Source organism: Pyrus communis, chromosome 8, assembly GCF_963583255.1.
Source record: "Pyrus communis chromosome 8, drPyrComm1.1, whole genome shotgun sequence".
NCBI lineage: Eukaryota > Viridiplantae > Streptophyta > Magnoliopsida > Rosales > Rosaceae > Pyrus > Pyrus communis.
Genome location: NC_084810.1, coordinates 8556342 through 8583437, shown reverse-complemented (window position 1 = coordinate 8583437; position 27096 = coordinate 8556342). Strand labels below are relative to the sequence as shown.

Below are 27096 nucleotides of genomic sequence, written 5' to 3'. Positions count from 1 at the left end.
GGTGATCATACTTATATAATTTATCCCTTCAACATACTTAATTTAGTAAGTTATCCTATATGTGTCATTCGAGACATTTGTATTAGTTGAGACTTGAGTGAATGCAAAGTTGGGAATGGTTACAAACATGTGCGTTGTTTACACCTCCAAGCTCATCTCCTTCTCCAAAATAAAGATTAATTCAGCTGCTCTTCTCTGGCATTGTCATCTTCCTCTTCTTAGTCGACCATGTCTACCTCACCGCGCTTTGGCACTTGGCTTGCTTGGTGTCTGTCCTTGAGCCCATCTAGGGGTTCGCCACCACAAAGAGCAATATGTGCTACTCAAGGGGAGGGTTGGGATAGCCTTCGTGCTCTTTTTGGGGTTATAATTAGTTGTGGTGCACATCGAGGAGGATTACGGGTGTTTTTTAGGATTATGCTTGGTGGTTGTTTTTTGGTGATTGTGAATTTTGTTGGATTGCAATTGTAGTGTGTGTTTTACTACGTCTCCAAAAATAGAGATTAATTCCTTAAATTGACTCATGATCCTCATTTTAATTATCCTTTTTGGTTCTTTTGGAAAAACCTAATTTTAAAGGTATATTAGTATTTTGGTTATAATTATACAAACTTAACAGTTTGACTACAATTTTATATGAGATCCAAAATTTGATTATTATTTCTAATCCTCCGTTGTTTACTTGATGTAAGCATGATGAATTGTGTTGGCTGCGAGGTACTTGAGTGTGTTAGTGCTTGAGATTGCACCTGACGTTTTGCAACCAACATGATTCTCTCCGGATCCTTTTGGTGAGGATCCTAAAAATTTATAAATCGTGTTCGTTCATCGTATATCGTGCGGTCATTTTTTGTCAAGTACTGTTTGTGTTTAATTTTAAATAAAAATATTTAAAATGATTTCTGACCGCACAATGTACGATTAACGAACACGATTCACGGATTCGTAAGATTCTCACAAATAGGATCCAGATTCGTTTTGCACAAACAATTGGAACTGATGTGGCAGACATCATTGTTAAGTGTCCTACTGAGCTTCTGATAGTTTAGTTGACGAGGTTGAGCACATAATCTATCCTATTTCTTAGACTAACCCAAGCTGAAATTTCGGTATTTCTAATTTTCAGGATGTTCAAATATATTTTCGGTATTTTGGGATGGTTCGTTATTCTCAAATTTTATAAAAATTAAAATACCAATCATTCATACCAAGTCAAATTAACATGCAACCAAAATAAAATAAATAACAAACCTAAAAGTAAACAGTAAGTTAAAAACCTAATATGTTTGGAAACTAAAATTACAATTTTTTGATTTCATGTTGAAGAAATAGAAATATTTGATTGAGAAGCAACAGTGTAGGCTAAGTGTGTGTGGGAGGTTCATACCAGATGTGGTGATAAAGTGCTATTGTAGACCAAATGACAGAGTTAAAATTTTGGAAATTCAAGAGTTGGATGGCAGTGTTAAACAAATGAAGCAAAGCAAATGAAGCAAAGGGCTATCAGTATGTCATCCCCAAATTTTTGGGATTTTGGTTTGGTATCAGGATTTTCAGAAATTTTTTAAAGCCCTACTCTTTCATTCACCAACCTCTGCATCTTGATTACGAACAAAAATAAAATGAACAACTTAGAGCATTTTTAAAGAGGAGTCAAAATGTCTATATCAGTAATAACAGTAAAAAGGATAGGTTTAATGTTTTCCAACCTAAATGTCAATTCCTATGAGGCATGACGTGGATTGACATCAAAGGTGGTTGCTGACAAATTTGATAACAACTTCAAATCTATTTATACTGATTAATAAATGTTTTCTACAATTATTATTTTTTGTCCTAGAGTTCCTTGTTACAATTATAAAAAATAATAATCCACAAATAATAATTTAAATTTGACATATCAAGTAGAAAAAAAAATTAAAAAAAAAAAATCAAAGTGTCATATAAGATTATCTCAAAATGAGATGTCAAAATTTAAACATAAAATTTAAATTTGAAGGCTTATTGGCACATTGATATATTTTTAAATTTTCCTCCAACTAATATGTAAGATCCCATATCGACCAACGGAGGGGAGCGATGTGCCTTATATGTACATGTCCACCTCCATATAGCACAAGGCCTTTTGAGAACTCACTAGCTTCAGATTCCATCGGAACTCCGAAGTTAAGCGAGTTCGAGAGAGAGCATTCCTAGGATGGGTGACCCACTGGAAAGTTCTCGTCTGAGTTCCCAGAAATAAAACTGTGAGGGCATGGCCGGAGCCCAAAACAAACAATATCATGTTACGGCGGAGTTGGGACTGGGATGTGACATAATGGTATCAGAACCACTCTGTCGTGTGGTGCGAGTGTGCCGACGAGGATGTCGAGCCCCTAAAGGGGATGGATTGTAACATCCCACATCAACCAACGAAGAGGGGTGATATGCCTTATATTACATGCCCATCTCCATATAGCATGAGACCTTTTGGAAACTCTCTGGCTTTGGATTCCATCAAAATTCCGACTCCGTCGGGTGAACCATTTGGAAGTTCTCGTCTGAGTCCTCAGAAACAAAACCGTGAGGATGTGCCCAAGATCCAAAGCGGACAAATATTATACTACGGTGGAATCGGGATTAGGATGTGACAAATATGTCAAATTTAAACTATTATTTATTACTTTATTTTTTTTAATAAGAAAATAAATATATTAAAAGGAGAATTTTCTGGAACAACCAGAACCATTATAATTAAAGTTAAAAGCTTGTAAGGATAAAAGGGGTAGACGACGATTCTAAAAGTGGGGTTCGCAATTGAAACCCCTGCATCAGCCAACTTATCGATCACAAAATTTGCTTCCTTAAAAACATGCCTCTAACAAATAGAGTGAAAACTAGCAGCCATCCATTTAATGTCTTAGAGAGTAGAATGAAGATAAGTATAAAAATTATGAAATAAATTCGAAGCTGTTGTCAAATTTAACAGCAAATTTCTTTGTTGTCTTTTCATGTCATGCCGCATATAAATTGACATTATAATTGAAAAATACTATTAATGTCATTTTTATTTGAGGTTCGCATGTATATAAGAAATTTGAGTTCAATCAAATTAAAAGTAAAATACCAATCTAAATTACATATTAATATAATATGAATTGTCAACCAAACTCTATAAATTTTCATCATAATCCTCAAATTAAAATTGAATATAAATAAATAAAATTGATTTAATACAACTAAAATTCTGCCCTTTTTTAAACTTCACCGATTTTTAACATATCTTTAATTAAAAAATAAAAAAGAAACCTCATTTGCTTTCTCCACACTTTTATGTTATTTCACTTCCTCTTTCTTTTTATTTTAAAAACAAAAATAAAAAATATTTACATCGAGCAAAAATGTCAATGTGTGAATATATTTTATTTTTGTTTTTAAAATAAACAGAAGAAGGAGAATGAGAGTGAGAGAGGGTTTTTATTTTTATTTTTTAATATCATATATGTTAGAATTACGTATAAATAAGGCTTGAGATAAAAAAAAAATAGTAAAATTTGATGTATGAAATTATATTATTGACCATGTTTTTTTTTTTTTGACAAATTATTGACCATGTTTTTAGAAGGAATATAATGGTAATTTTTAGAATTTTGATTGACATTAGCATGTAATCAACAAAAATATAAGAGACAATAAAATTAATTTTATATCCGAAACGACTTCAGTGATTAATTAAAACCAAGGAATTATCAAGAAAAGAAAAGAAGAGAGCGGGTGTAATGAATGTTGCGACTTGTTCGAGGCCAAAATCAAAACCAAATATTTGACAGGCACGGAGAATCGCTTTTTATTATCGCCAACCTTCAATGCAATTTGCGCCATTTTTTAAATTGGACGCCCTTGCTCTGCAAATTGGCTTCTACTTCCACAGAAAGCACTTCTCGAATACAAATTTAAACAAAACTACTCGAAATAAACAAACACAAAAAGATCTGAGACGAAAGAAAAACTCTGGGAGATTTTAACTGAGAGAAAAGCAGCAAAATTTGTAGAAAAAAAAAAAACCGGAGGCGGAAGGTGAAGGAGAGGCGTCGAAATTTGTTTGATGAAGAAAGGTTTGCTGTAGTCATATTTATATGCGCCGAGGGTGAAACCCTAGACTGCTCAACTCTCTGTGAGAATGAAGGAAATGACGAGTCTGCCTATCAAAAGTTGGGGTTTGGGCTGGTGGGCTTTCACATTAGTTTGTGCATGTCATCGGCGTGGATGCTCTCTCAATTGAACTAAATCACATCACGTGCATCGTATGTTAATACAAATCTTGTGGTTATAAAACTCTAATATTTTTTTTTTTTTTTTAAAGAAATCAGTTAGTGACTTCGTTACGCAGTCCAGTAGTTTATTTTTTGGATTTCGGGAAGATTCATATAAATATTTTAGCTTATTCTGATTACCAACGTGTAATTCATCAATGCCTCGTGTGCAATACGAGCTTGGAATTCATCGCCAATCATCAGGTCATCCCATGACAGTTCTTTTATAATTAGTTTAGACGGAAAAGAAAAAACTCATATAATTAGTAGTATTATTAGGCTACATTTGTTGTACCTATTTAGAGGGGACTAACTTAGGTAGGATTTAGTGTCTCATAACTTTAGAATTAGTGTCTCATATTTAGTGGTGTAAGGATTAACATTAAATTAGACAAGGTGGGACTTACCTAGACTACGAGCTTCACTAACACGGTGTTAGCAATCCCATGCTTTTGGGTGGGATTGCTAAGAACCCCGCAAATCTTGCCTTCTTCATCTCTACTCTTTAGCCACCAAATGGCACAATGACGATCTCCACCATCCCATAACAAACGGGGCATTGTGGTTAAACATGCTATCATTCTTGGTCTAAATTCAACTGTTCCTCTTAGTTTTGGCCAAATCTATCCATGTGTCTCATGTGTAAAGGTGAAAGTGTATTGATACCTTTTTTTTTTGTTGGAGCCTATTTGATATTTAAGTCATGTTTGAAACATTTTCTTTTCATCCTTTAACACGAAGTGTATTTAAATAAAATTTAGATGGGAACTAAGAAGATCACGGCTGGTTTTGAAGTACAACTCTACAGAGCGTTTTCTGTCAATAGGCCTACACGTAAGCGGATTGTTAGAATACAAATAATTGTTGGTGTGTATTCTAATAAATCACGATTCTTCATGATCAACATTAAACCAATAAACTTTATCTTGCGCATGCGTGCAGACGCACCGGAGATATCACTTAACTCCCCAGATAAATAGTTTCTCTGTTTCATGTAAGACGTGGCATATCTTTTGACCCTTGAATTTAGTTTAACGATTCAGATTGAATAAAAAAAGGTACTAGATGTAACATCCCGTCCCGGGATTTATTAAAACGTACGTATGAATTTACGATTTTACCCCTAGATCGTTTTTGTCACGTTATTAGTTGTTGGTGTGGTGTGGAATGTATTGGATCACACCCACACACACACACACACTATCACTTTCCGGGATTCCCTCCCTCTTTTCCTCACTTTCTGTCACTCTGTCTCTCAGTCTCTCTCTCTTTTTCTCTCTCTCTCTCTCCCCGAGTCCATTTCCTCTCTTCTTCTTCCTTCTTCAACACACGGACATACACACAAACTTACTCAATACTTCACCAATCGAGAAACCAAGACCACCATCGTGTTCGTGGAGCTGAGAGGAGTCCAGTGGTGCCATTTTCAGGTAAGTAAACTACCATTTTCACGTCGATATCACGAGGTCCGATTATTGCACTGTTCATGCAAACCTAAACTAGTGTGTTTTTGGAATTTCTAAGCTTGTAGATGTGTTTGTGAGGTCCCAAGGAGCCTCGGAGTGGTTCGTTGGGTGAATTTGGACGTCGGGATCGTCCTGTACGAAGTTGGCCGATTCTTGAAGTTGAAGACAGGTATGATCTAGCAATTTTTAGGCCTTAAAACTAGTCTAACGTTGTTCTACTAGTCCTAAGCTTCATTTTGGTATAAAGATCGTGAAAAATGGTTGAAAAACGAAGGAGAAAACTTAGTTTGAAAATTACCCAGTTTTCCGGCGCCGTCGCCGGCGCCGGAGGCTCGCCGGAGAAGAAAGGGGAATATTCCGTTAAGTCTAACGGAATATTCCTAACGGCAGTGGACGGAATCTGGTTAGATTTAACGGAATATTCCGTTAGTTGACGGAATATTCCTGACGGCGTCTGTTGACACCGTCAGTGTGCAGTGCACGTGGCCGCGCGTGGGAGGCGCGTAGGTCCGTGCCTGTTCAGGCGCGTGGGGGCGCGTGCGTAGTCCAAAAATTTTTCTAAAAATATAGGCGTGATCCTGAGGTTGTGTAGGTCACGTTGGTATATTCATTTGTCCAATTTGAGCAATGTATGAGAAGTTATTACGAGAAGTTGCTTAGGTGCTTTTAAATTAATGTTTTCGTAACTTTGTCGCGTATAGGTGATTCGTTTTCCGAGGACGAGCGTTCACACTCGAGGCAGGGGGGCTACGACCCTTCTAATTATCAGTGAGTGGGCTTTTGTTTTCCGTATATACCTATATACATATTAATTCCCAGAAATTAAATAGAAAAGAGTAATTGTTTTATGCCATACATTTTATTATTAATACTTATGCATCATCACATGCATTAGTAGCGGCATACATATATATAAATGTGTATTTGGTGCTGTGGACGCACAGGTAAGTGCCAGGTAAGCGGTATTCTTGTGGTTATGCATTCCTGTTTATTATGCAATAGTAGTTTGAAATGCTTAGAGAGCTCATAATCTGCACCCCCGGTGTTAGTGCTCCCGCCCGAGGCCAGGGCACAGCCTTCACGTGTATGTTCACCAGCACCGCATGCTCGCCTTGGATCCAAGATAGGTGCAAGCCTGTCGTACAGACCACAATAGGTGGTTCCGACTTGTAGGTGACCCGCGATTTATCGCACAGCTTCACGTGATCGTAGCACTAGAGCATACATATATATATTACACCCAGCCTGTCATACAGACCACGTTAGGTGGTCCCGACTTGTGTGCAGATTCAGATGTTGAGTTGAGATTGGAGCTCTATATGCAGCCGTACAGGTCACGTTAGGTGACTCCCGGCTGCCAGATTATATGTTATTGATGTGAATTACGCTTGAGCACTTACATTTGATTATGAGTTTCCGTTGTGGCATATTCTCGAGCATGAATGGCATATTTATGAGCATGAATGATATATCTTTGAGCATGACTGGCATATTTGTACATACGTATATATGTTTATTTTCTGGGAAATTATACTTGTTTTACGGTGAGGGGTTACAAAGTTTTGAGAAGTGTTTGGATTTGGAAAAGAATTGTTTTGCTGACCCACTCAACCTTGTTTTGCGCCCCTCCAGGTTCAAGAATTGCAAAGGTGTGGTGACTACGAGGAAATTCAACGGTGTTCTGACAGAATGGACCAAATGAGGACTCACCTTCGGGTGTTTCATTTTAGAAGTTGTATATTTTAAAGCTTCCGAACTGTGCAAATGGTTACGTCACTCTCACGTGACGGCCAGCATGCCCTCCTTCGGGACGGGGTGTGTCACTAGAAGGCATCAAAATAGGAAGGAAGATAATTTAGCTTTATTTAGTAAGCTAATGTCAAAGACTTTAGCACCGATGTATTTTTGCTCCTTACTTTTAAGTGGTGGTATTGTTTATGAGAATGTGAATATCTCAAGCCAAATACGTGGGCAATATGTATTTTTGCTCATTATTTTCAAGTGGTGGTATTGTTTATGAGAATGTGAATATCTTAAGCTAAATACGTGGACAATACAAATTGGGTGACGTGGAGCACATGTGGCCGTTGAACTTCATATGCAGGACAATCTAGCTCTGTTACCATGAAGAAGTTGGAGTTTCACCGTAAACTAATTTGTAATACCTCTTATAGGCCATAGCAAGGTTTTATGTCTCACTGATGTGTGACTCTCTTTTGTTTTTACATCCTCATATTGCTCACCACCCTACTTGATACCATTAGATGAATTTAAAATTTTGAGATTTATTTCTATCCAGTACACCAATATTAAAATTTAAACTAATTCAATGATGATAGATAAAGTGGTGAGTATCACCATCATTTGGGGTGTTAAAAAAAAAAAGTATTCCTTAGGAATAGAGACAATTGTTTCTAAAAAAAAAAACATCTTTGCTCATCATCTCGTTCAAGTGATAACAAATCTCAAAATTTAAACCGTTCTCGAGAAAAAAGACATCCAAAGTGACGCAATTCGGATTCAGTTGACACGTGCCGCTTTACGTCCATGGATGCCTTATATAAACGAGTCACTACTTCTCCCGCCCATAATTCCTGACTGTCCGAGTCAGACTGAGCTAGCTCGCTCGCTCGCTCGACCTTTTTGCCCTCTGTCAACCTGTGCGCGGTTCGATTCCGAAATGGAGGAGGAGATGGACGAAACCGATGCTCAACCTCAGGTCCATCTCGACTACTCTACCTCGCATATTTTATTTTCTCACTTTCCGTTTGGTTGCCGAGAAAATGGAGGAAAACAAGAAGAGTTAATTAAGTTTTTGTTTGTTGTTCGGGTTCCGTTGATTTTATAACGAAGTAAACGGAAATCATACAGAATTCGCTACTCACTGGAAGAAAAAATGACGCAATTTGCTTTGTTAGGTTAAATTTGAGTTAAGTTGGACTCAAAAGTTTGATTTCCTCCATTTGGCCGCCCAGAAAATCAAGAAATGTAGACTGAACTGTTCACCTATTTTGTTTCATTTTTTGTTGAATTATGGATAAATGCGCTAAATTCTATCTAGTACTAGCTAAGCAAGCTTGACCGGCAGTAATTGATCTGTTTCTTTCTTGTTTTTTGTTTTGTTGTTTTGGGGTTCAAATGCAGGTGTATATGGCGTGCATTCGACATGGCCATCGGTGAGTCCTTAGTTATTACCTTACCTAATGTTTGGTATCAGTCTGTATATGCCATATGGTTAATGTGGTTACTCATTGTATATTCCATATATTATATTAATATTTACATTCCATTCTTAATCAAGCAGTAGAATGCATTTGAAATTGATGACCTTGCAACTCCTTCATTCCAGTGTTGGAGTTTCTTATTACGATTCTAGTATTCGCCAGCTTCACGTGCTGGAAGTTTGGGAAGATGGCAGCCCGGACTTCCCCCTAATTGATTTGGGTATGATTTTGATGTCTCATTAGGCAGTCAATTTCCTTTACCCTGCTGGTTTAGTACTGGACTTTCTGATTTGGATGATTTGATGGGTTTCCTTCTCACTCAACTTCTACTTGTGTCTGATACCTTCACTTTTATTTCAGTTTCAGTTTAGTGAGCGTAATAAAATGTATCTTATGTGTTTTTATATGCAGTAAAATATCAAGCCAAGCCGCTTATCATTTACACAAGCACTAAAAGTGAAGAATCATTCTTGTCCGCTTTACAGCGAAGTGGTATGTTGCTGTTAATTGGTAGGTTCTGAATTTCAGCATGAGGACAGCTGTTTACTTTCTAAAGTATTGCAGATGGAATGACTGAGGCTTTTACAATAAAGCTTGTGAAAAGTTCAATATTTAGCTATGAGCAAGCATGGCACAGGTAAAAGAATCAGATATGCATGCTCTGAAGATTTTGTTAAACATAACTGAAGTTTTAAATTTGGCCAAGTGTAGTAGGCTGAAAACAATTAGTTTCGTGAGCATATTTAACATTTTTTTTCTCCAAAAGCTCACATGGTTGTAATATTCAGAGTGTCTTCTTAAGTACGTTTGTGCAATTTCCTTCACATGGTTTTTCGGTAGCGAAATTCAAAATCTAAAACTTCATCTATGTTCAACCTTTGGATGGCAAACCTTCTTTGCCTCTTTTTAATGTAAGTTTATGTCTTCCCATGAAATCATTGATCAGCATTTCCATTCTATCATGTCCATGTTTATCCAACATTATATCATATGCTGATAAACTACAATTTTATGTGTTATTGGTGGTGTCATAAAAAAGTTTATGTGATCAATATGATAGACAGATAAGTCACCCCTCCCACTTCGCTCTCTCTCTCTCTCTCTCTCTCTCTCATTCTTATTGTTACTATTACAACTACTATTATTATGATTAATACAGGCACTGTGTTTCATTCTTATTCCCATTCTCACTTTTCATCTTTATCATCATCATGTTGTTAATTTTGTTGCTCAATTTACAGATTGATATACCTTCGAGTAACAGGGATGGATGATGGATTAAACATCAAGGAGAGAATTTGCTATGTACGTTAGATAGCTGTATATTTATATTTCATAGCTTATAAATCCTTTTGTATTGTGGTCCAACTGGTGTTTTTAACCCCAGGATATTACACTTAGCTTATTCATGCCTCCTAGGTCATGGATGTGCTCTGTGCGCGCGCATGATCTATAATATGTGTATTTTGTGTTCTATACATATCTATCTTCCTTTTGTCTTAAACAACGATGGATGTCTTTATCCTGTATTGACAATGAATATCTTTCTTTGTTTGTCAACCGTAGTTGAGTTCTATGATGGACATGGGAAGTGATGTTCAAGTTCGTAGTAGTGGTGGCCTTCTTGCCATATTAGAGAATGAAAGGGTTGTAGATACGCTTGGACAAATGGAAAGTGGGAACCCATCCATTGCAATTGATTCTGTTATAGAAGTGTCACTGTATCTTTTTGTGTTGTTTACAATGTTTAGATTCCTTTATTTCATTTTACTCTTGTGGGTGGGGTTGGTTAATTAATTCAGGGATGATACTTGCAACAAAATGTACTCCTTCACTACCAAAATAGAAATAATTTCCTTAAACTGGATGCAGCGGCTCATGAGGCACTGCAGATATTCCTAACAGATAAGCATCCAAGCCATATGGGGATTGGTAGAGCAAAAGAAGGGTAATTTCTGAATAATTTTCTGGATAGTTTCCTTTGAAAACTATTCTGATGTGTTTTAGTTGCAGGTTCTCTGTATTTGGTATGATGAATAAGGTCAGTAGATCTTTCACATTTTTCTCTCTTGGTTGGCTGGGTTTCCCACCTTTATATCAAGCTAATTTACTCATATTTAAATTCAGTGTGTGACGCCAATGGGGAGACGTCTCTTGAGGTAGACTTTGTGAAAGAGAACTGTGTGATGTCACTGCCTTGGATGTTATCTCTAACCCAAAGTCCTTTTAACGAATGTTAATTTTTCTCATACCAGAAGCTGGTTCTTGAGGCCAATACTTGACCTTGAAGTTTTGAACAACCGTCTCAATGCCGTATCCTTTCATTGTTAAACTACACTACTGCTTAAATATGACTTGTATCTGGTAGCCAAGAAGATTAATAATAGTTTGAATCATGTTAGTTAATTGATTTCAAATTGAGATCAGTGCATTAAGAGCAAATATTGCCTCTCACACATTTGAATGAAATGTTTTATAATACAGAATTGACTTCGAATCATTAGCATAAAGCTATTTTCTTTGACAATAAAGATATCATTCTTTCTTTCTTCTGAAGAATTGATAAATTCTTTACATGGAACTCTGAAATCTGTAAAGGACATTCCTCACATACTCAAGGTACCATTCACTATACTAATTATTCTCCTTCTGCTGCTTTGTGTCTGGATTTCTTTCCAAAAGTAAATGTTATGGTTGGTAGATTTGTAGCTACAACTGGAGTCTGGTTAAAACTAGAGCTCTTTCTGTGCAACTAAATATCAGTTATCCCTGTTTGCTCAATTGGTTTATTACTTATGTTAAAACTTTCCATACTCATTGTTTCTGTTTTGAAAACAAGGAATGTTTGATTATAGTGTGCCATCTAGTTTTTAAACACAGTTGTGGCTTTTATGCCAAATATTGACCAGCATAGCGATAACTATATTTTCCTATTTGTTATCTTTCTACTATAGGAATGGCTGTGTAGATCTGGCAATGTCTGTTTTGCGAATGTTGTCTGTAATTTTTAAGTTGAAGCTTACATATTTTTTTTTGAAGAAATTCAACTCTCCGAGCTCGATATGTACCAGCAGTGATTGGACAGCTTTTTTAAAGGTATGTTTTTAGCTATGCTATGCGCCTTTAACCCTTTTTCCTGATTGTTAAATGTCTTCTATCCATCAGGCAAATCAGGAGTTCAAGATACACTTAGGTTACTGGATGGTGTTACAATTCATTTTTACCTCTAGATGTGCTTGTGTTTAGAACTTAGTAAAACCTTAACGATCAAACATTAATGTCATGTTCACTATGATATACCATACTTCCTCTAATTCTCTTCGCTGATTAGTTTCCTGTGTGGCACTTGTCGAACTCCCAGTAAGACAAACACCAAGCTCCTTATGAAGAATAGAATGAGTTGTGCATTTTTGTTCATGAAACTTGCCATGATTTCATGTCCACTTCAAATGAGTTGTGCATTTTTGTTCATGAAACGTGCCATGATTTCACGTCAACCTCAACTATCTTATAAACTTTGATTCTTAGATCATGTATGGCATCATACCTCTTTCCTAGCTTTAAGTTAGGTGACATAGAAAATATCTTTTTTTTTTAGCTTTTACTGGGATGAAGTTTTCAAATCAGCAACCAAAGTTCAACTCTTAATGGTAAACATGCTAACATTGTGTAAGAAAATAAATTTATGCATGACTTTTAGAATTAGATTCTCTTAGTCTTTGAGAGTCTTTCTTTGCTATTATGTAAGAAAATAAATTTATGCATGACTTTTAGAATTAGATTCTCATATTCTTTGAGAGACTTTCTTTGCCAGTGTCGAAACATTTCAGAGATATTGCTTCTAGTTGAATTTATCTCAATTTGGGGTGGGGGTAAACAAATTGTAGTATGTGTTTTCATTTGAGGGAGCTTGTCCTACTTAGTTGTATTTTTCTTCCATATTTGTTAGTAAGGTTTTTGTCTCTTACAAAGAAGGGCTAATTGAACCTCAGCAGAATTTATAAAGAGTGGTATAACAGTGTTGCGCAATGTTCAGAGAAAGCTTTCCTCTTTTGACTAAAAGAATTCTTTATGATTTTCTTGTAGAGTGTTTGTTCACTCTTGCATGTAAACAAGATATTTGAAGTAGGTGTTTCAGAGAGTCTTCAAGAGCATGCAAAGTACTTCAATTTGGACATTGTTGAGAAGGTATGATGATATTTATTTTGTTGCATATTCTGTTTGTTCTACCTTCTCTTTCTGTTATTCTTATATACTAATTTGTTTCTTGGTCCGTTGTCTGAATTTATGCAGGCTGCTTCATGCATTACAACCGAGCTGGCTTATGTATATGAATTGGTAAGTTTATGAAGCATTCTTCATTTTTTACAGCTGTTCTTGCAACATCAAAATGAAATTTGATAAGTGTGAATCCCATAAGAAGAAGGGACTAATCTTTAGTTGAACAAAACCATGTCTAAAACCCTACAGTCCGCACCTCATGTGGTAAAACAACTCTAGAGAGAATTTCATTTGATTTTTCCTTAAGTTTCCCTAATAAGATTGAGAATGGTTTCTGAGATTTTTTATTCAGTTCCCTGTAAATTGTTTGCATCCCAGGTTGGTGAGAAGGTGTGTCATACCTGGTTTAGCCTTCGGTGGTTGTGGAACTTATTTCCATTTCCTCTTACGCCCAGGATTCTCTGAATGACATATGTATAATTGGAAAGTGAAGAATCTTTTGTCTTCATTTAGTTATGCTTCAAGCCAACATAACAAATGTTTGCTACTCTTATTGGTTTTAATCTTCAAAATTGTTTCCCTTTAATGCGTTATTATCGTAATATCAACAATGTCTTTTGTAGGTAATTGGTGTTCTAGATGTAAGTAGAAGTAAAGAGAAGGGATATGAGACGATTGTGAAAGATGACTTCTGTGACGAGGTTAGGCATAAGTCCCAAATTCCCATTCTTAATTGTTCAATCAGATTGCATATTCAGCGTCATCTACCCATTGTTGGTTTTAGTTTTATATTTACATTTTGTTTATGAGGTTAGTTTCATGTAGCGTTTCTGTTAGTTCAATATTGAAGGGGTATAATTTATGTGTTCAACTTTTATGTGTCTTGATATATCTGTAGTCTGTACTGCTGGGTTTGGCTGAATTTGAATTATTTGTAATGCTAACAAGTAATTCCCTTATCTTCTTTTATAGTTAGATGAGCTGAGGCAAATATATGAGGAATTGCCTGAATTTTTAGAACAGGTAACTGTTATACAGTTCTTTTATAGACCTAATTAGAAAGTGGATTGAAGTCTGACTTACTTACTAGTTACTAAATAAGATTCTTTTGATCTTACAATTGCCTTGCAGGTGTCTCAAATGGAACTTGAAAGACTTCCTCAGCTGTACAAAGACAAGCTTGCTCCTTGTATTGTTTATATACATCAGATAGGTTGGTTTTAATTTTGTACCATCTTAAAAAGAATTTTGTTGGGTGAGATGCATTTTATTTAGATTCTCCCCAGAAAGATTGCCCCTTATTTGTCAGATAACCTGTACATGATGAAATTTCAAAAATGACTTTTATGTTTTATTGTGGTATTTCCCTGCACACTTTCTAAATGCCTTTTATTTACTGTTGATTTGTAGGATACTTGATGTGCATTTTCGAAGAAAAAATTGATGAAGCTACCCTGGAGAAGGTTCAAGATTTCGAATTTGCTGTGAGTTGAAATATAGTTTAGTCTCTATAACTAATATGCATTTTTATGAGGTAATATAGCCATCAAAATTAGTTCTCTGATGCAGAAGGAGAAACAAAAAGGTTCTTTTATTATACACCAAAGACACGAGAGCTGGATAATTTGCTGGGAGATATCTATCATAAAATACTAGGTAATGCATGATAGTCTGAACATCAATATTGTGTTATAGCAGCCTAGTAAGCCCATAACTTAAATTTAATACTATTTAATTAATGAGACAGTCAGAATTTTCATGCTGGTTTTAATTTTTATTATCTTTTCTCTACAAATGTTTCATTCATCAAATTTATTGATAAAGATATGGAGAGGGCAATCACTCGAGATTTGGTGTCGCATATACTTCTATTTTCAGAACACCTGCTTAAGGCTGTAAATTTTGCAGCTGAACTTGATTGGTGAGAATCATTTCAGTATCAGTGCTCCGGCCTAGTCCCTTCCCTTCCCGCATCTCATTATTTTTTTCGTCTTAGTATATTTGTCTTACTAAGTAATACTTATATCTTCATGCGGACATTTAGCTTTTTGTCATTGGCACTGGTTGCTCGTCAAAACAATTATGTGAGGCCGACGCTGACTATGGATTGCTTGATTGATATACAAAACGGAAGGTGAGACACGCATGATATATTTGCATTATTTGATGGACAATACTTCTAGTGGTTATTTATTTACGTAGGGATAGTAACAAGAGTTTTTCAATTTCCAGACATGTTTTGCAGGAAATGACTGTAGACACATTTGTTCCGAATGACACAAAGATCGAAAATGATGGTAATGGAATTATACATTTAATTGCCATATTTAATTATGGTTTGGCTCAGTTCAGGAATATAACAATTCCCATCTTTGGTTTCCAATGCTTCTTTCTTTCCAGGAAGAATTAATATCATCACTGGTCCTAACTATTCAGGGAAAAGCATCTACATAAAGCAGGTCAGTAAGGCTGTCTCTGTCTCCCTCCCTCTGTCCCCCCAACCCACCACCAACATCACCACCCCCCCCCCCCCCCCCCCCCCCCTTCTTACCCGCCCCGCACGCGCACGTGTCCTTTTTAATATGTGTTTGGTTTGTGGGGCTGTGTTTCTATCATTCATCATTCATTTAAGTTCTACAAGTCCACAATATTTTATCTGGATATGAAATATTGGAACTTCTTTCCAAGCATCTAATCTCTTGGTTCAGGTGGTTGTGACTTGTGACAAATCAATGATTCAGATAGGCAGGGGTAATGAAGCTAATGACAATTTATGTAACAAGGACATTCTCTTTTAGGATCTTTGTGCCATGTCAGAAATATTTGAATGTTTTTGTGCAAATACCATGCTGAATGTTGATGTTGGTATTGAACTTAATTTCGTTCTATGGTAGTCCTCTTGCTGATTTTTGGTGTCTCTTTCACATAGATGGGCATTAGCTATGCCTCTAGCATAGAAATTTTTGCAGATCTACACATATTGACAAAAATTCCTTTTTCAGGTAGCTTTAATTGTTTTCCTGTCCCACATAGGAAGTTTTGTACCAGCGGATTCTGCAACTGTTGGCTTGACTGATAGGTTTGATCCACATACCGACAGCTTTCTTATGTACAGTGTTATCCTTGTATGATATTGGTCAAAAGTACAATAACCATAGTTTCTATTTCTATTTACAGAATATTTTGCGCAATGGGAAGCAAGTTTATGAGTGCCGAAAAGTCAACATTTATGATTGATTTGCATCAAGTAGGGATGATGCTAAGGTATACTCGTTAGGCTTCCCTGTGCTAAATTGTAATCATATTATGTGTGATAAACCTGAACTTGCGTCTTTTTAGTAGTATAGGCATAACTCTATGTGCTCCAGTTATAAGATTATCTTATTGGCATGTGCAAGAGTATTTTTGAAAGGCATAGTACTTGTTAAGAATGAAAAATCATTTGCATTTTCTGAGACTACTAACTAATTATGGTAGCACAATATCATTGTGTTAAAGAAACGTGACTTTTGTTCAATAACAAATGACTTGGATAATTACGTTGAACAGTTATGATCACTAATTATTGGTTGCCTTCTTTCTGGTTATATCCATGCACAGTATTAACATAAGTATTCCATTTGATTCGCATGCATTCATTTGAGAAAATTAACAGGCAGGCGACTTCAAGGTCTTTGTGCCTCGTTGATGAATTTGGTAAAGGTACTCTTACAGAAGGTTAGTTTTCCACACTCCCTCGCAAACAAGAAAAAATTCTTGGTCTGAGTTTAGCAGTTGCATTAGTGTAATGTTCTCATTGTTGTTTCAGATGGTGTTGGTTTGCTCGGTGGAACTATAAACTACTTGGTTTCATATGATGACCCCCCAAAGGTTTCAGGCTCCTCTTCATACCATGAGGATCGTGTTACAAGTACCATCTATTTCTTCCAATTAAAGGTCATTTTGTATTGAGCTTTGCAATTTATTTTGTAGGTTCTGGTGTGCACTCATCTGACTGAGTTATTCAGTGAGAGTTGTTTACCTAAAGTAAGTAAAGCTTGAGTTACTATACAATACTTCCATACTTGAATTGCGTAAGAATGAAGGGTAATATCTTTTTGTTCTTATTTCAGTCCAAGAATATCAAATTTTACACTATGAGTGTGCTGAGGCCTGAGAACTCTACAGATATTGAGGATATTGTATTCCTATATAGGTAAACTTTCATTACCTCTATACGTTGCATTGCTGCAAAGGAAATGTGGCATTCTGTCAGTACCAAATTAGATGGTATTCCGTACGAGGTTTATGCCTATGGTGGTTTGGATCACAGCGTTCATGCTTAAAACATGTTCTTTAATCTTAGCATATTCAGTCTGCATTAATTCTGTATCATCTGACCACTAGGCATGTATCTATATCTTGCTAACTTGTTTTCTTGTGTGAGATAATTGTGTCAGTGGATGGCACTCTAGTTGCTTCAATTACAGAACCAGTAGGCGATTATAATTCCTGGGTCAAAACAGTTTTAACTGCGTCTTAGACTCAAATTATCAGATATAGCTTTATGAAGTGTACAGTCATTATTAGCAACCTCTCTGATTCCAAGCTCATGGATATGTTGATTTTCTATGTTTCACTGCTGTTCAATGCAATTTTTCTATTTAATGTATGTAATTTCACCTTCATTTCTTGCAGGCTAGTTCCTGGGCATGCACTTCTTAGCTACGGTGAGTATTGTGATAGAGCTTGACCAAATATATACATGTATATTGTGTGTACTTGTATATGTGTGTGATATATATATATATATATATATATATAGAGAGAGAGAGAGAGAGAGATAGAGAGAGAGAGAGAAAATGAATGCTAAGGGTTTAATAAGAACTTGCTTGGTTCAACTGCGTAAAAGATAAAGCATGATAAGTGCCTTATTGAAATACTGACCAGAAAGTGTTTTAGCACCTGTATATATGTATATTAATGCAACAACTAAGTTGGGAATGCCGATTTGGATAATGTTATTTGTAATCAGTCTCTTTACATCCTGCAGGTCTGCATTGTGCTCTACTTGCTGGTACTTTTCCAAAGCTTAAAACTTGTGTTCGCAATTTTTAGAAACAGGGGAAAAAGTTCCATTGAGTTTTCCTTGTGTCACACACACACACACATCCATGGGCGAGCGCACACATGCATATGTGCTCATGCATATACATGTGCAAATTCATGAAATGAGTCTGTGGGTTATTTCCTTCTTGTGAATAAAATCTTTATGGACTCTTGGTGGCTGCTCTAATTTTCCAGTAGAACTAATTGTACTGGTTATGCAGGTGTCCCCGAGGAAGTTATTCAAAGAGCATCATTTATATTGGACGCTCTTGGAAACAATAAACACGTTGAGCGATTGTGCAATGAGAACGTATCAGCTATGGATCAGCAATACCAGGTTTTAATCCCAAAACTGAATCTGTGATTCAGAATTGAAAACATGACATTAGTAACACTTGCCCTGCAAAACCATGAGATGGAATGTGGCAATCCTACAATACGACGGAATAACATTTTTCAATCATATATTTCTGTTTTAATTGTACAAGTTTCTATATCTTTATGATTTTTTTTTCCTTAATTCAATTGCAGAATGTAGTGGACAAGATGCTGGCATTTGATTTTTGCAAAGGCGATGTAGGCTCGTTTTTTCGGGATTTATTTCCAACTGAGCCTTAAAAAATTACTAAAGGTAATTAAACCCCAAAGTTATTACTTTATCTTCTTTTTTTCCAGGAAACTTTATGAGCTTTCCAGATAATTTTCCCACAATTGTGAATGCAGAAAGATAAAAAGTTGTATCTGGTTGGCAATTTATGAGGACTGAAGCATTGTCTCTACCGTCAATGGATGACAACGATATCTTCCTTTCTCCATCCAAGAGAAAGGTTCAATCATTGGGCCAGATAATTCTTCTATCATTTTTTCTCTTAGGTATAAGTAACTCAAATTTTGATGTCATACGAAGCGCATGATGCTGGAATATAATCGTTTCCTTTGCATTTCAAAATCTGTCATGATGCTTTGCTTGTTTTGTAATGGTACACATGTAAACTCATTCATTCACTCTTTACTGCACATGAACTTAGCCCAAGTATAACCTCCTAACAAAGCCATATCATATCGAGATTGCGTCTTTCGTTTGGAGTCTGGCCCGAGCATTTTAAAGAGCGATTAACTCCTTCACAGTCATTGGGGATGCGTATTTTGAAGGGCCATCGAAAAATTTTTCCACTATGATGCCATGAGTTGCCTGTGAAGGATGGTAAAAATCCCAGAAGACATGGTCCCTTCTGTTGGAGCACAAGGATGCAACTGGCAGGCAAGGACCCTGGGCGTTAAGCTTCCCAATCCCACAGCATGCAGCTTTAGCCTCTGTAAATCCTGAAATCGAATGCGAAATTTTTGGTTTGTCAGTCGAGTTAACTTAAAATTCTTCCTCTAGTTTCCTAAAGGGCGGCTAAATATCGGTTATCATGATTGATATGGATTCAAATTGATGGTTTAACTACACAACATGCTTGATGGAATTGTACATAGATTATTTCTGCTTATGAAGAAGGAAAAGAACATATGAGTACCGTAAGAAGCTGCGTTTTGCACGATATTAGTCAAGACAGTGTAAGTGTTCAAGAGGGTGTAGCTTATGCCCAACGCCGGTTTCAATTGCTGCAACATGGACTTAAGGGCTTCATTGTACATGACAGACAATGAGTTTGCGCCATCATTGCACTCTTCTGTATCTAAATCCCTTTGCGCCGGACAGCATCCAACCGGCCCAGTCCCGACAACTACAAATTTTTGGGCGCCGAGAGCATGTATTCTCTGCCAAACAATGAAGAAAGAAACACATCAAGCATTGAAGTGCAACTGAAGATTCACTATGCAAACATGGAGCTAAGCCAATGTGTTCCCGTTACCTGTAATTGTTCCTTTAGATTTGACGCCATCAAAACTGCGTACTGCTGCGGCGTGTATTCGCTTTGGAGCTTGAAGTTTTTGATGTAGCCGAAGATGTCATTGCTTCCAATCACGATCAAAAACAGAGATTTTGAAAGATGGACTTTGGCGCCCTTGGATCCTAACTGTAGTCCAATGTTTTGATGTACTTCTGAGTAGTAGTTTACTTGGTATGACAAAGGTATTGACTGACGCTGTGACAGCAAGAGCAAAATAGGCAAAGCATTAGTTGTTGGACAGAGATTCGATTTTCCCTTCGCAAGCCAAGTCACGTGATGAGCGTTATATTCAGGATAGAGAAGAGTGTATCGTTAGTGACGCATCAGATTTCAGATTCGCTCATTATAATTTGTAAAATGATAACGTCACATGACAGTGGTTCCACTACAAAAGATTTCTCTTTATAAGAAGGTGCTAAATTGACAAAAAAAAAAAAAAAAAAAAAAAGGTGCTAAAAAATAACACCCAACTTTTCTTGTGAAAGCTTTTTCATCAACTTTCATAAGTAGGGTTACAAGGATCCTACCCAGCTCATGTAAAAAACGAATTGGATTCTAAAGCATTTTTAGCGGAATATATTAACCTGTGCTAAAGCAAGGATGATATTTTTCTTTCTCTTTTGTTGGGTCTGTAGCGTTATTTTTCTTTTGAAAGAGTGTTGAATTCATTGCACTTACAAATTGTTTATCTGAACCATTGAAGATTCCAGCTCCTCCGGAGGCGAAGCTAACTCCATTGACGAATGACTTCTTTTGCTTGTTGAACTTGGATACAAGTGACAGGTATGGTGGTGACGGTGGTAATCCTACTTTCTCGGCTGCCAAACAAAAGATAACAAGATTATACATACTACGTACCCTCTCATTCTCTCAACATGCATAGTTGTCACTAGTCATGATTTATTAACTGATGATATGTTAAACCTACCAAGAAAATCTGCAGAATTCTTGCCATTACCAAACCTCCCCGTGGCTACTTTGCCAGGATAATCAATCCCATTATAAGGAAAATTTGCCTTGGCAAGAGAAATTTTTAGGTAATTGTTGTTACCGACGTCCACTAACGAGTCTCCGAACACGTAAATGGCTGGAACCATCTGAGCTTCCGAAAGAGGGATGATGAAACTAGAAGTGAAGAGAGAGAAGACGACGACGAAGGAAGCCATTGGCAAACCATCAGTGTGATATTTAGCCATGGTTATGAACGAACCGTGTCTAAAGCTCCCTCAAACTTTCGTATGTAATGTTTCTGTGTGATGGTTTGAGGGACATGAACAAGTGGATGCCCTCTTATAGAGGGAGATAAGTTGATGAGTTTGCAAATTTCGAGTATGAAAAGGATACGTTTTACCCGTGTGGGCTCAAGCAGTAGCAGCAGCACTCATCTGAAAGACTGAAACCTCTCATTCTGACAGTAAATTGTCATTACGTATTAGATATTTTATAATTTGTTCCACTCTTTGTTTTCTCTTCCCAAAATATCTATCTTTTGTCATTGGAATTACTTTTCTTTTTAAATACAAGTGTTTCTTGAATTACTTTTTTTTTTCTTCGTTTAATTGTAAAGAGCTATCCTGATATATCAAATTCATTAATCATGCTTCGATCATTTTCGTGAAAAATGTTGAAGTTTTACTATAAAAATAATTAGTAATATAGGAGTTATTCAACCTTTTATAAGTTCGTGCAAGGTTTCTTCTTTCACTGATGTGAAAAATAATTAGTAATATAGGAGTTATTCAACCTCACGTGTAACGAATTTTCAAGTCAAACATATGAACACTAAGAATTGGGTGACATGGAGAACTTATGGCTGTTGGGTTTCACACATGAGCAAATATACTTTGATACCATGAAAAAAGTTGAGGTTCCACTATAAAACCAATTAACAATATGACAGTAACCCAACCTTTTATAAGCTTTTGTAAAATTTCATTTTTCACCGACGTTAAACTCTTTTACCTTCACATCATCACACTTTGTCTATCTCCATTGATCATGCTCATCATTCCTTAATTGTTCTTTTGGTTAATAACTAACTTCTCTGTTGATATATTCGTTGATTTTGCTAGTTTACCTTTCTTAGTTACATTACCATTGCATAAATATTGCCCAATGAATAAACATTGAATTTCCAAATTATTCTCGACTATAATTGTTATTTGAAACAACTATATATTTATAACGGGTAGAGAATAAATTAATGACAAACTTGCTATTAGGGAGATTCAAATTTTACTGAATTATTCTTGCGTATAATTTAGCATCATTAGAATTAACATTAATCACATATTTTGTATATAACTAAATTGGTTTTTGTTGCTACAATTACATTTTTCTCTTTCCCGTTTCAAAGAACAAAGGGAAGGAATAAAATCATAGGTATGAACACAAAATGGAAAAAGGATATGGAGAAGAAGAAAGAGACATCATGGGTTGAAGTGGGGTTCCATAAGTGTGTTAAAAGTAGGCCAGTGATCTAACATTGGAAATTGGTTGCAGACTTGCAGTGGCCAGTCTGGAAAGTCAGTCTCTTTTTTATTTATTTATTTTTAATTTTTCAATTTTTAATCTCATATGATGCCCATATAGATATTCTCTTGCAACCATTTAACCACAGGGCAAGTTTTTGTTAAGGTCAAATTTTTTCGTAATCTTTGTGGTAACACGCCATTTTCGATGTGACATTTGTGGTGAAAAAGCTTTTAATTAAACTTTTGTGGTGGGTCTCGTTAGCAATTGAGGTTTAAATCCAAATTTCCGTTAGTCTTCTGTTAAATAAACTTACGTAACTATCACATGAAAGGTGAAATTCGTCATTTCAATCCAAATTACATCTTATTCATTGGACATCTAGTATAATTTAGGGTTTAATTGAAATTAGATTTTACAGAAAAAAAACTTGAATGCAAAGACTAAAACTAAACTTGTAAAACTACGTCAATGGCTTGGAGAAGAGGTGAAGGTGAAGGTGAAGGTGAAGTTGCACCTAATTTCTTAGGTATGGTTTAATTTCATTTGGAAATCCTAATAATTCTAATATACGATTTTTTTTTTAATGCCAACACGTCTTTGATCATAAGTTAGAGTCTTAGTACCAGTTTGATACTGCTTAACTTTTTTAAAAAGCAAGTATGAAAAAAAGCACCCAGTTTTTTTGTGTTTGGTAATCTTTCAAAATCAACTTTTTTTTCATAGTTTTGGATGAAAAAAAGCTAAAAAGGCAAAGCAGGAAACCCAGCTTTGGAAAACCAGCTTTTTATCACAATATACGGGTGAACAGTGCCATTAAATGATTTTTTTTTCAAAATGGCAACCTTACCTTCTCTTTCTCCTTCATCCCAATTCTGGACTCCACCCCCTTTCTCCAATCGTTCTTTGGCACCGTACTAACCAGATTCACCACCCCATCCCCTCCATCTCTTCTTACTCCCCAGATTCGCCACCCCATCTCTCTCCTAATCCCCACCAAATACACCCACCGCCACCTCGCAGACCATGATCCCAACCCACTCCCTGCTAGATGATAACCAAAATCCCACCCACCCATCCACCAATGCACTTCCAAAACATGTAATGCCCTGGAAATCGAAATGCAGGAAATAGAAATGGGAGTAAGGACGAAGGTTCCAGATCACCGGAACTGAAAGAGAAATGCGAAGGGACGAAGGTGGGTGAGGACTTTGAAATTTCAAGAAGGATCATTGATGAAAAATGGAAGAAAAGCCAGAAACATTGAGGCCAAACGAAATATACAGAAAGAAGAATGAAAAAGCTAGAAAGAAAGGGAAACAAAGAAAAGGAAAAAGGAAACAATCATGAACTTTTTGGCAGAAAGAAAAAGAAGAAAGAAAAGAAAGGAAGAAAAACCCATACTGTTTTATTTCACAGCTGCTTATTCTTACAGCACAACAGAATCAGTTTTTTTCAAAGCACATCAATACCAAACTAACCCTTAGTCTTACTTGAATTTTCATTCTTGTATCAATTTGTATCAGTTTGAATGCATAAATGTCTTTCAGTTTTGTCTTTAATTGGTAATGTGGTTTTATGTAGGCCCTAGTCGGGCAGTACACATGTCACATTCCGACCTAGGCCCCCACCACATCCCGGGCTCAACTCCATCGTAGCACGATATTGTCCACTTTGGGTCCCGACCACGACCTCACGGTTTTGTTTCTGGGAACTCACATGAGAACTTCCCAGGATGGGTCCAGCATGCCTTGATTTTGGTCGGGGTGTGTCAGCACAACCTTTCAATTTTTTCTTAATCTTCTTTGAATTTTAATTCTTTAACTTTCTTACGCTCTTGAAGTTCATATGCGAAGGTAGACCTGAAGATTAAATTTTCTGCAATGCCTTTCACCCATTGTCTTTAATTCTACAATGCCTTTCACCCGTCTGAATGCATATATACTGCATTTCACCCATTGTCTTTAACTCTTTAAGTTATTCTTGTGCGTATGTGATTTTTCTGCATTATATAAGTTGAGATACATATGCTATCAAATTGGGGTGATGGTTATGGCGGTGGAGGAGGTCCACTAGTGGCTATGGCGGTGGTTGGGAGCCTGAGATGAGATATGGGAACTACTAGGTTTTTTTATCTTTACAAGTTTCTTTTATTTGTAGTTTTATTTTAATTCAATCATGTTTTTGTCTTTTCATTTTCCAAAATAAATAAACTTAATTTTGACCAATCTACATGTGATAGTCACATGATTTTATTTAACGGAAGACTAACGGAACTTTGGATTTGAACCTCAATTGCTAACAGGGCTTACCACTAGAGTTTAATTAATAGCTTGTTCACCACAAGGGTCACATTGAAAGTGGCTTGTCACCACAGGGACCACAAAAAAATATAGGTGGTTCACTTTATAAACACATAGTAAGTAATGATAGGTCAAGTAACGCCACTAATTGTAAGAGAGAATTTCTCCAATTTAGGAGTGGGGTGCTCTCATTTTAGCCTAAATAAATATTTTTACAATTTTATTTACACTCATAGGTAAAACAAGAGTAGAAAATTTATAATTGACCTTAAACTTAAGGGAAAGAGAGATTATATTCACACATTCTAAATTATTTTTTCCATATCCTTTTAATTTTTTAATATTTTTCTAACTAGTGTTAATGGTGTTTCAAAAATATTAAAAAATTAAAAACGTATAAGAGAAATTATTTGAAGTGTGTGAATATAATTTGTTAAGAGAAATTGATTTGAATTAGAAATCAAATATAAATGGTTGAATTGATCAAAATCGAATATTCGTGATACTAAAAAACTGGTATTTAAAAAATAATCATTTTGATCAATTTTCTTAAACATAAACACGTATCGTCTATTATTAGGGGTGGGCATCGGTGGGGTTGGGCGGGGTTAAGTGTCAACCCGCAGGCTAATCTTACCGTGTCGGGTTACCGTTTAATGGAACCACCGCCGTCCGTACAACAAGGAAGACCGACCCACCCGACCCATTTATTTTCGGTTCGATTGGGCGGGTTTTGCGGTTGAAGATGAACTGGGACTGCCTACTGGTAGCTTAGAAGATATTGCCATCTCAAGTCGCCAACGCGATGATATTATGATAAGAAAGATGGTTATCGCCTGTGGGTTCAGTGGTGACAAAGTATCCATGGTTCGCTTAACTCTAAAAAGTGAAGGCTAAGGCTAGTACTTAGAAGCTGGAGCAACGATCGGAGGAATCGTGGTGTCTTGGTGCGGCGGGCCAGCGGCAATTCCAACAAGGGTAAAAGAGATAGTGGGCCATTACGATATGACGAGTAATGCTAGAGAGATTAAATTTGTAAATTAAATGATATATTACTAATGAAAAATGAGCATGTTAATCAATATTTAAGTAATAATTCACTAATTAATTTTTATATCATTTAGTTTACAAAATTTAATTTCTTTAATTCGGGCTATTACATGTTGAATGGAAGACTATCACATAATGGGTTTGTTAAAGCCAATTAGATCATGACACATGTAAAGAAAAAAGTATGTTTCTGATGGCTAATGGACGGGTTAGGTTTATAACGGGTTACAACTTTTGTACACCGAACACTAATCTCTAGGTGGGCCGGCGGGTGGGTTATAACCCTCTAGTCAAAATTGAACCTTTTAAAACCGACCTAAGGCAGGCAGTCATAGGTCGGTCGGGTGGGTTGACCGGTTTCTTCAAATAAGTGCCCACCCCTATTCCTATCGTTTATCAAGTGAAAAATGTAATACACTAATTTTTCTGGAGCCGAAGTCTCATCTGCTGATTGCTGCGTGGATGCACCGTCCCGACTCCCACAATCCACACTCCACACTCCACGCACCATCAAACTTTGCTTCTTCTTTCTATATTCTTCCATATTGGAACGCTTGTTTGTATTTTTGTGCATTTTTAATCTTATTTGATGACACAAAACAATTGTTTACAGATTTCTCATATGTTGCAATCTTGCATCTTTGTCGTTCTGACTTTTATAATTGATAGAGATTTTTGCACCTGAATTATAAAATACAAAATGTTATTATTGTTAAAATATATGAATGCATATAGTAATCGAAAACAATAAGTACTTCAAACCAGTGACGGATTCAAAGTTTTAATCTTGGGTCCTAGTGCAAAAGAAAATAGTTAGCATGCGTAGAGCGTAAATGTTTTTTTAGTTGGGCATTTCACTGAGCACTGATAAGCATGTTGTCCTTTGCCAAGCTATGTTGCTCGCATGATGACATAAGTGAAAAACTGATGAGTGCTATGAAGTGATCCTAGTGACTTTTGTCGAGACGCTTGCTGAATAATGTCGACACATTCTGTCGAGTGTTATCAAGATATGTCAAACATGCATTTCATCAAGCGCTTGATGAGAACAAAAGAGCCATACAAGACATTCAAAAGATCAC

At 36.2% G+C, this 27096-nt stretch overlaps 2 protein-coding genes and 1 non-coding gene across 3 annotated transcripts; 1 reads left to right on the top strand and 2 right to left on the bottom strand.

The window, feature by feature from the left end:
• Positions 1-3761: 3761 nt before the first annotated feature.
• Positions 3762-3885, bottom strand: LOC137743962 (small nucleolar RNA snoR86). The gene has a single exon (XR_011069567.1). It is a non-coding gene; the product is annotated as a small nucleolar RNA snoR86 (small nucleolar RNA).
• Positions 3886-8438: 4553 nt separating this feature from the next.
• On the top strand, positions 8439-18939 carry LOC137743583 (DNA mismatch repair protein MSH5). Its single transcript, XM_068483505.1, has 34 exons — positions 8439-8477; positions 8903-8934; positions 9108-9202; positions 9394-9474; positions 9547-9619; positions 10224-10287; positions 10549-10703; positions 10829-10930; positions 10996-11023; positions 11110-11141; positions 11238-11295; positions 11515-11601; positions 12022-12078; positions 13069-13170; positions 13276-13320; positions 13827-13904; positions 14176-14226; positions 14335-14416; positions 14614-14687; positions 14760-14859; positions 15028-15124; positions 15248-15337; positions 15436-15500; positions 15604-15662; positions 16206-16282; positions 16381-16467; positions 16859-16920; positions 17012-17073; positions 17176-17229; positions 17316-17398; positions 17881-17912; positions 18236-18259; positions 18513-18628; positions 18823-18939. The coding sequence occupies exons 1-34, from the start codon at positions 8439-8441 to the stop codon at positions 18907-18909; spliced, it is 2430 nt and encodes an 809-aa protein (XP_068339606.1). The 3' UTR covers positions 18910-18939.
• A 296-nt stretch (positions 18940-19235) lies between these two features.
• Positions 19236-21435, bottom strand: LOC137743584 (GDSL esterase/lipase At5g55050-like). Its single transcript, XM_068483507.1, has 5 exons — positions 21118-21435; positions 20868-21007; positions 20151-20384; positions 19812-20055; positions 19236-19614 (listed from the first exon to the last, which is right to left on the bottom strand). The coding sequence occupies exons 1-5, from the start codon at positions 21383-21385 to the stop codon at positions 19394-19396; spliced, it is 1107 nt and encodes a 368-aa protein (XP_068339608.1). The 5' UTR covers positions 21386-21435; the 3' UTR covers positions 19236-19393.
• Between the last annotated feature and the right edge of the window lie 5661 nt (positions 21436-27096).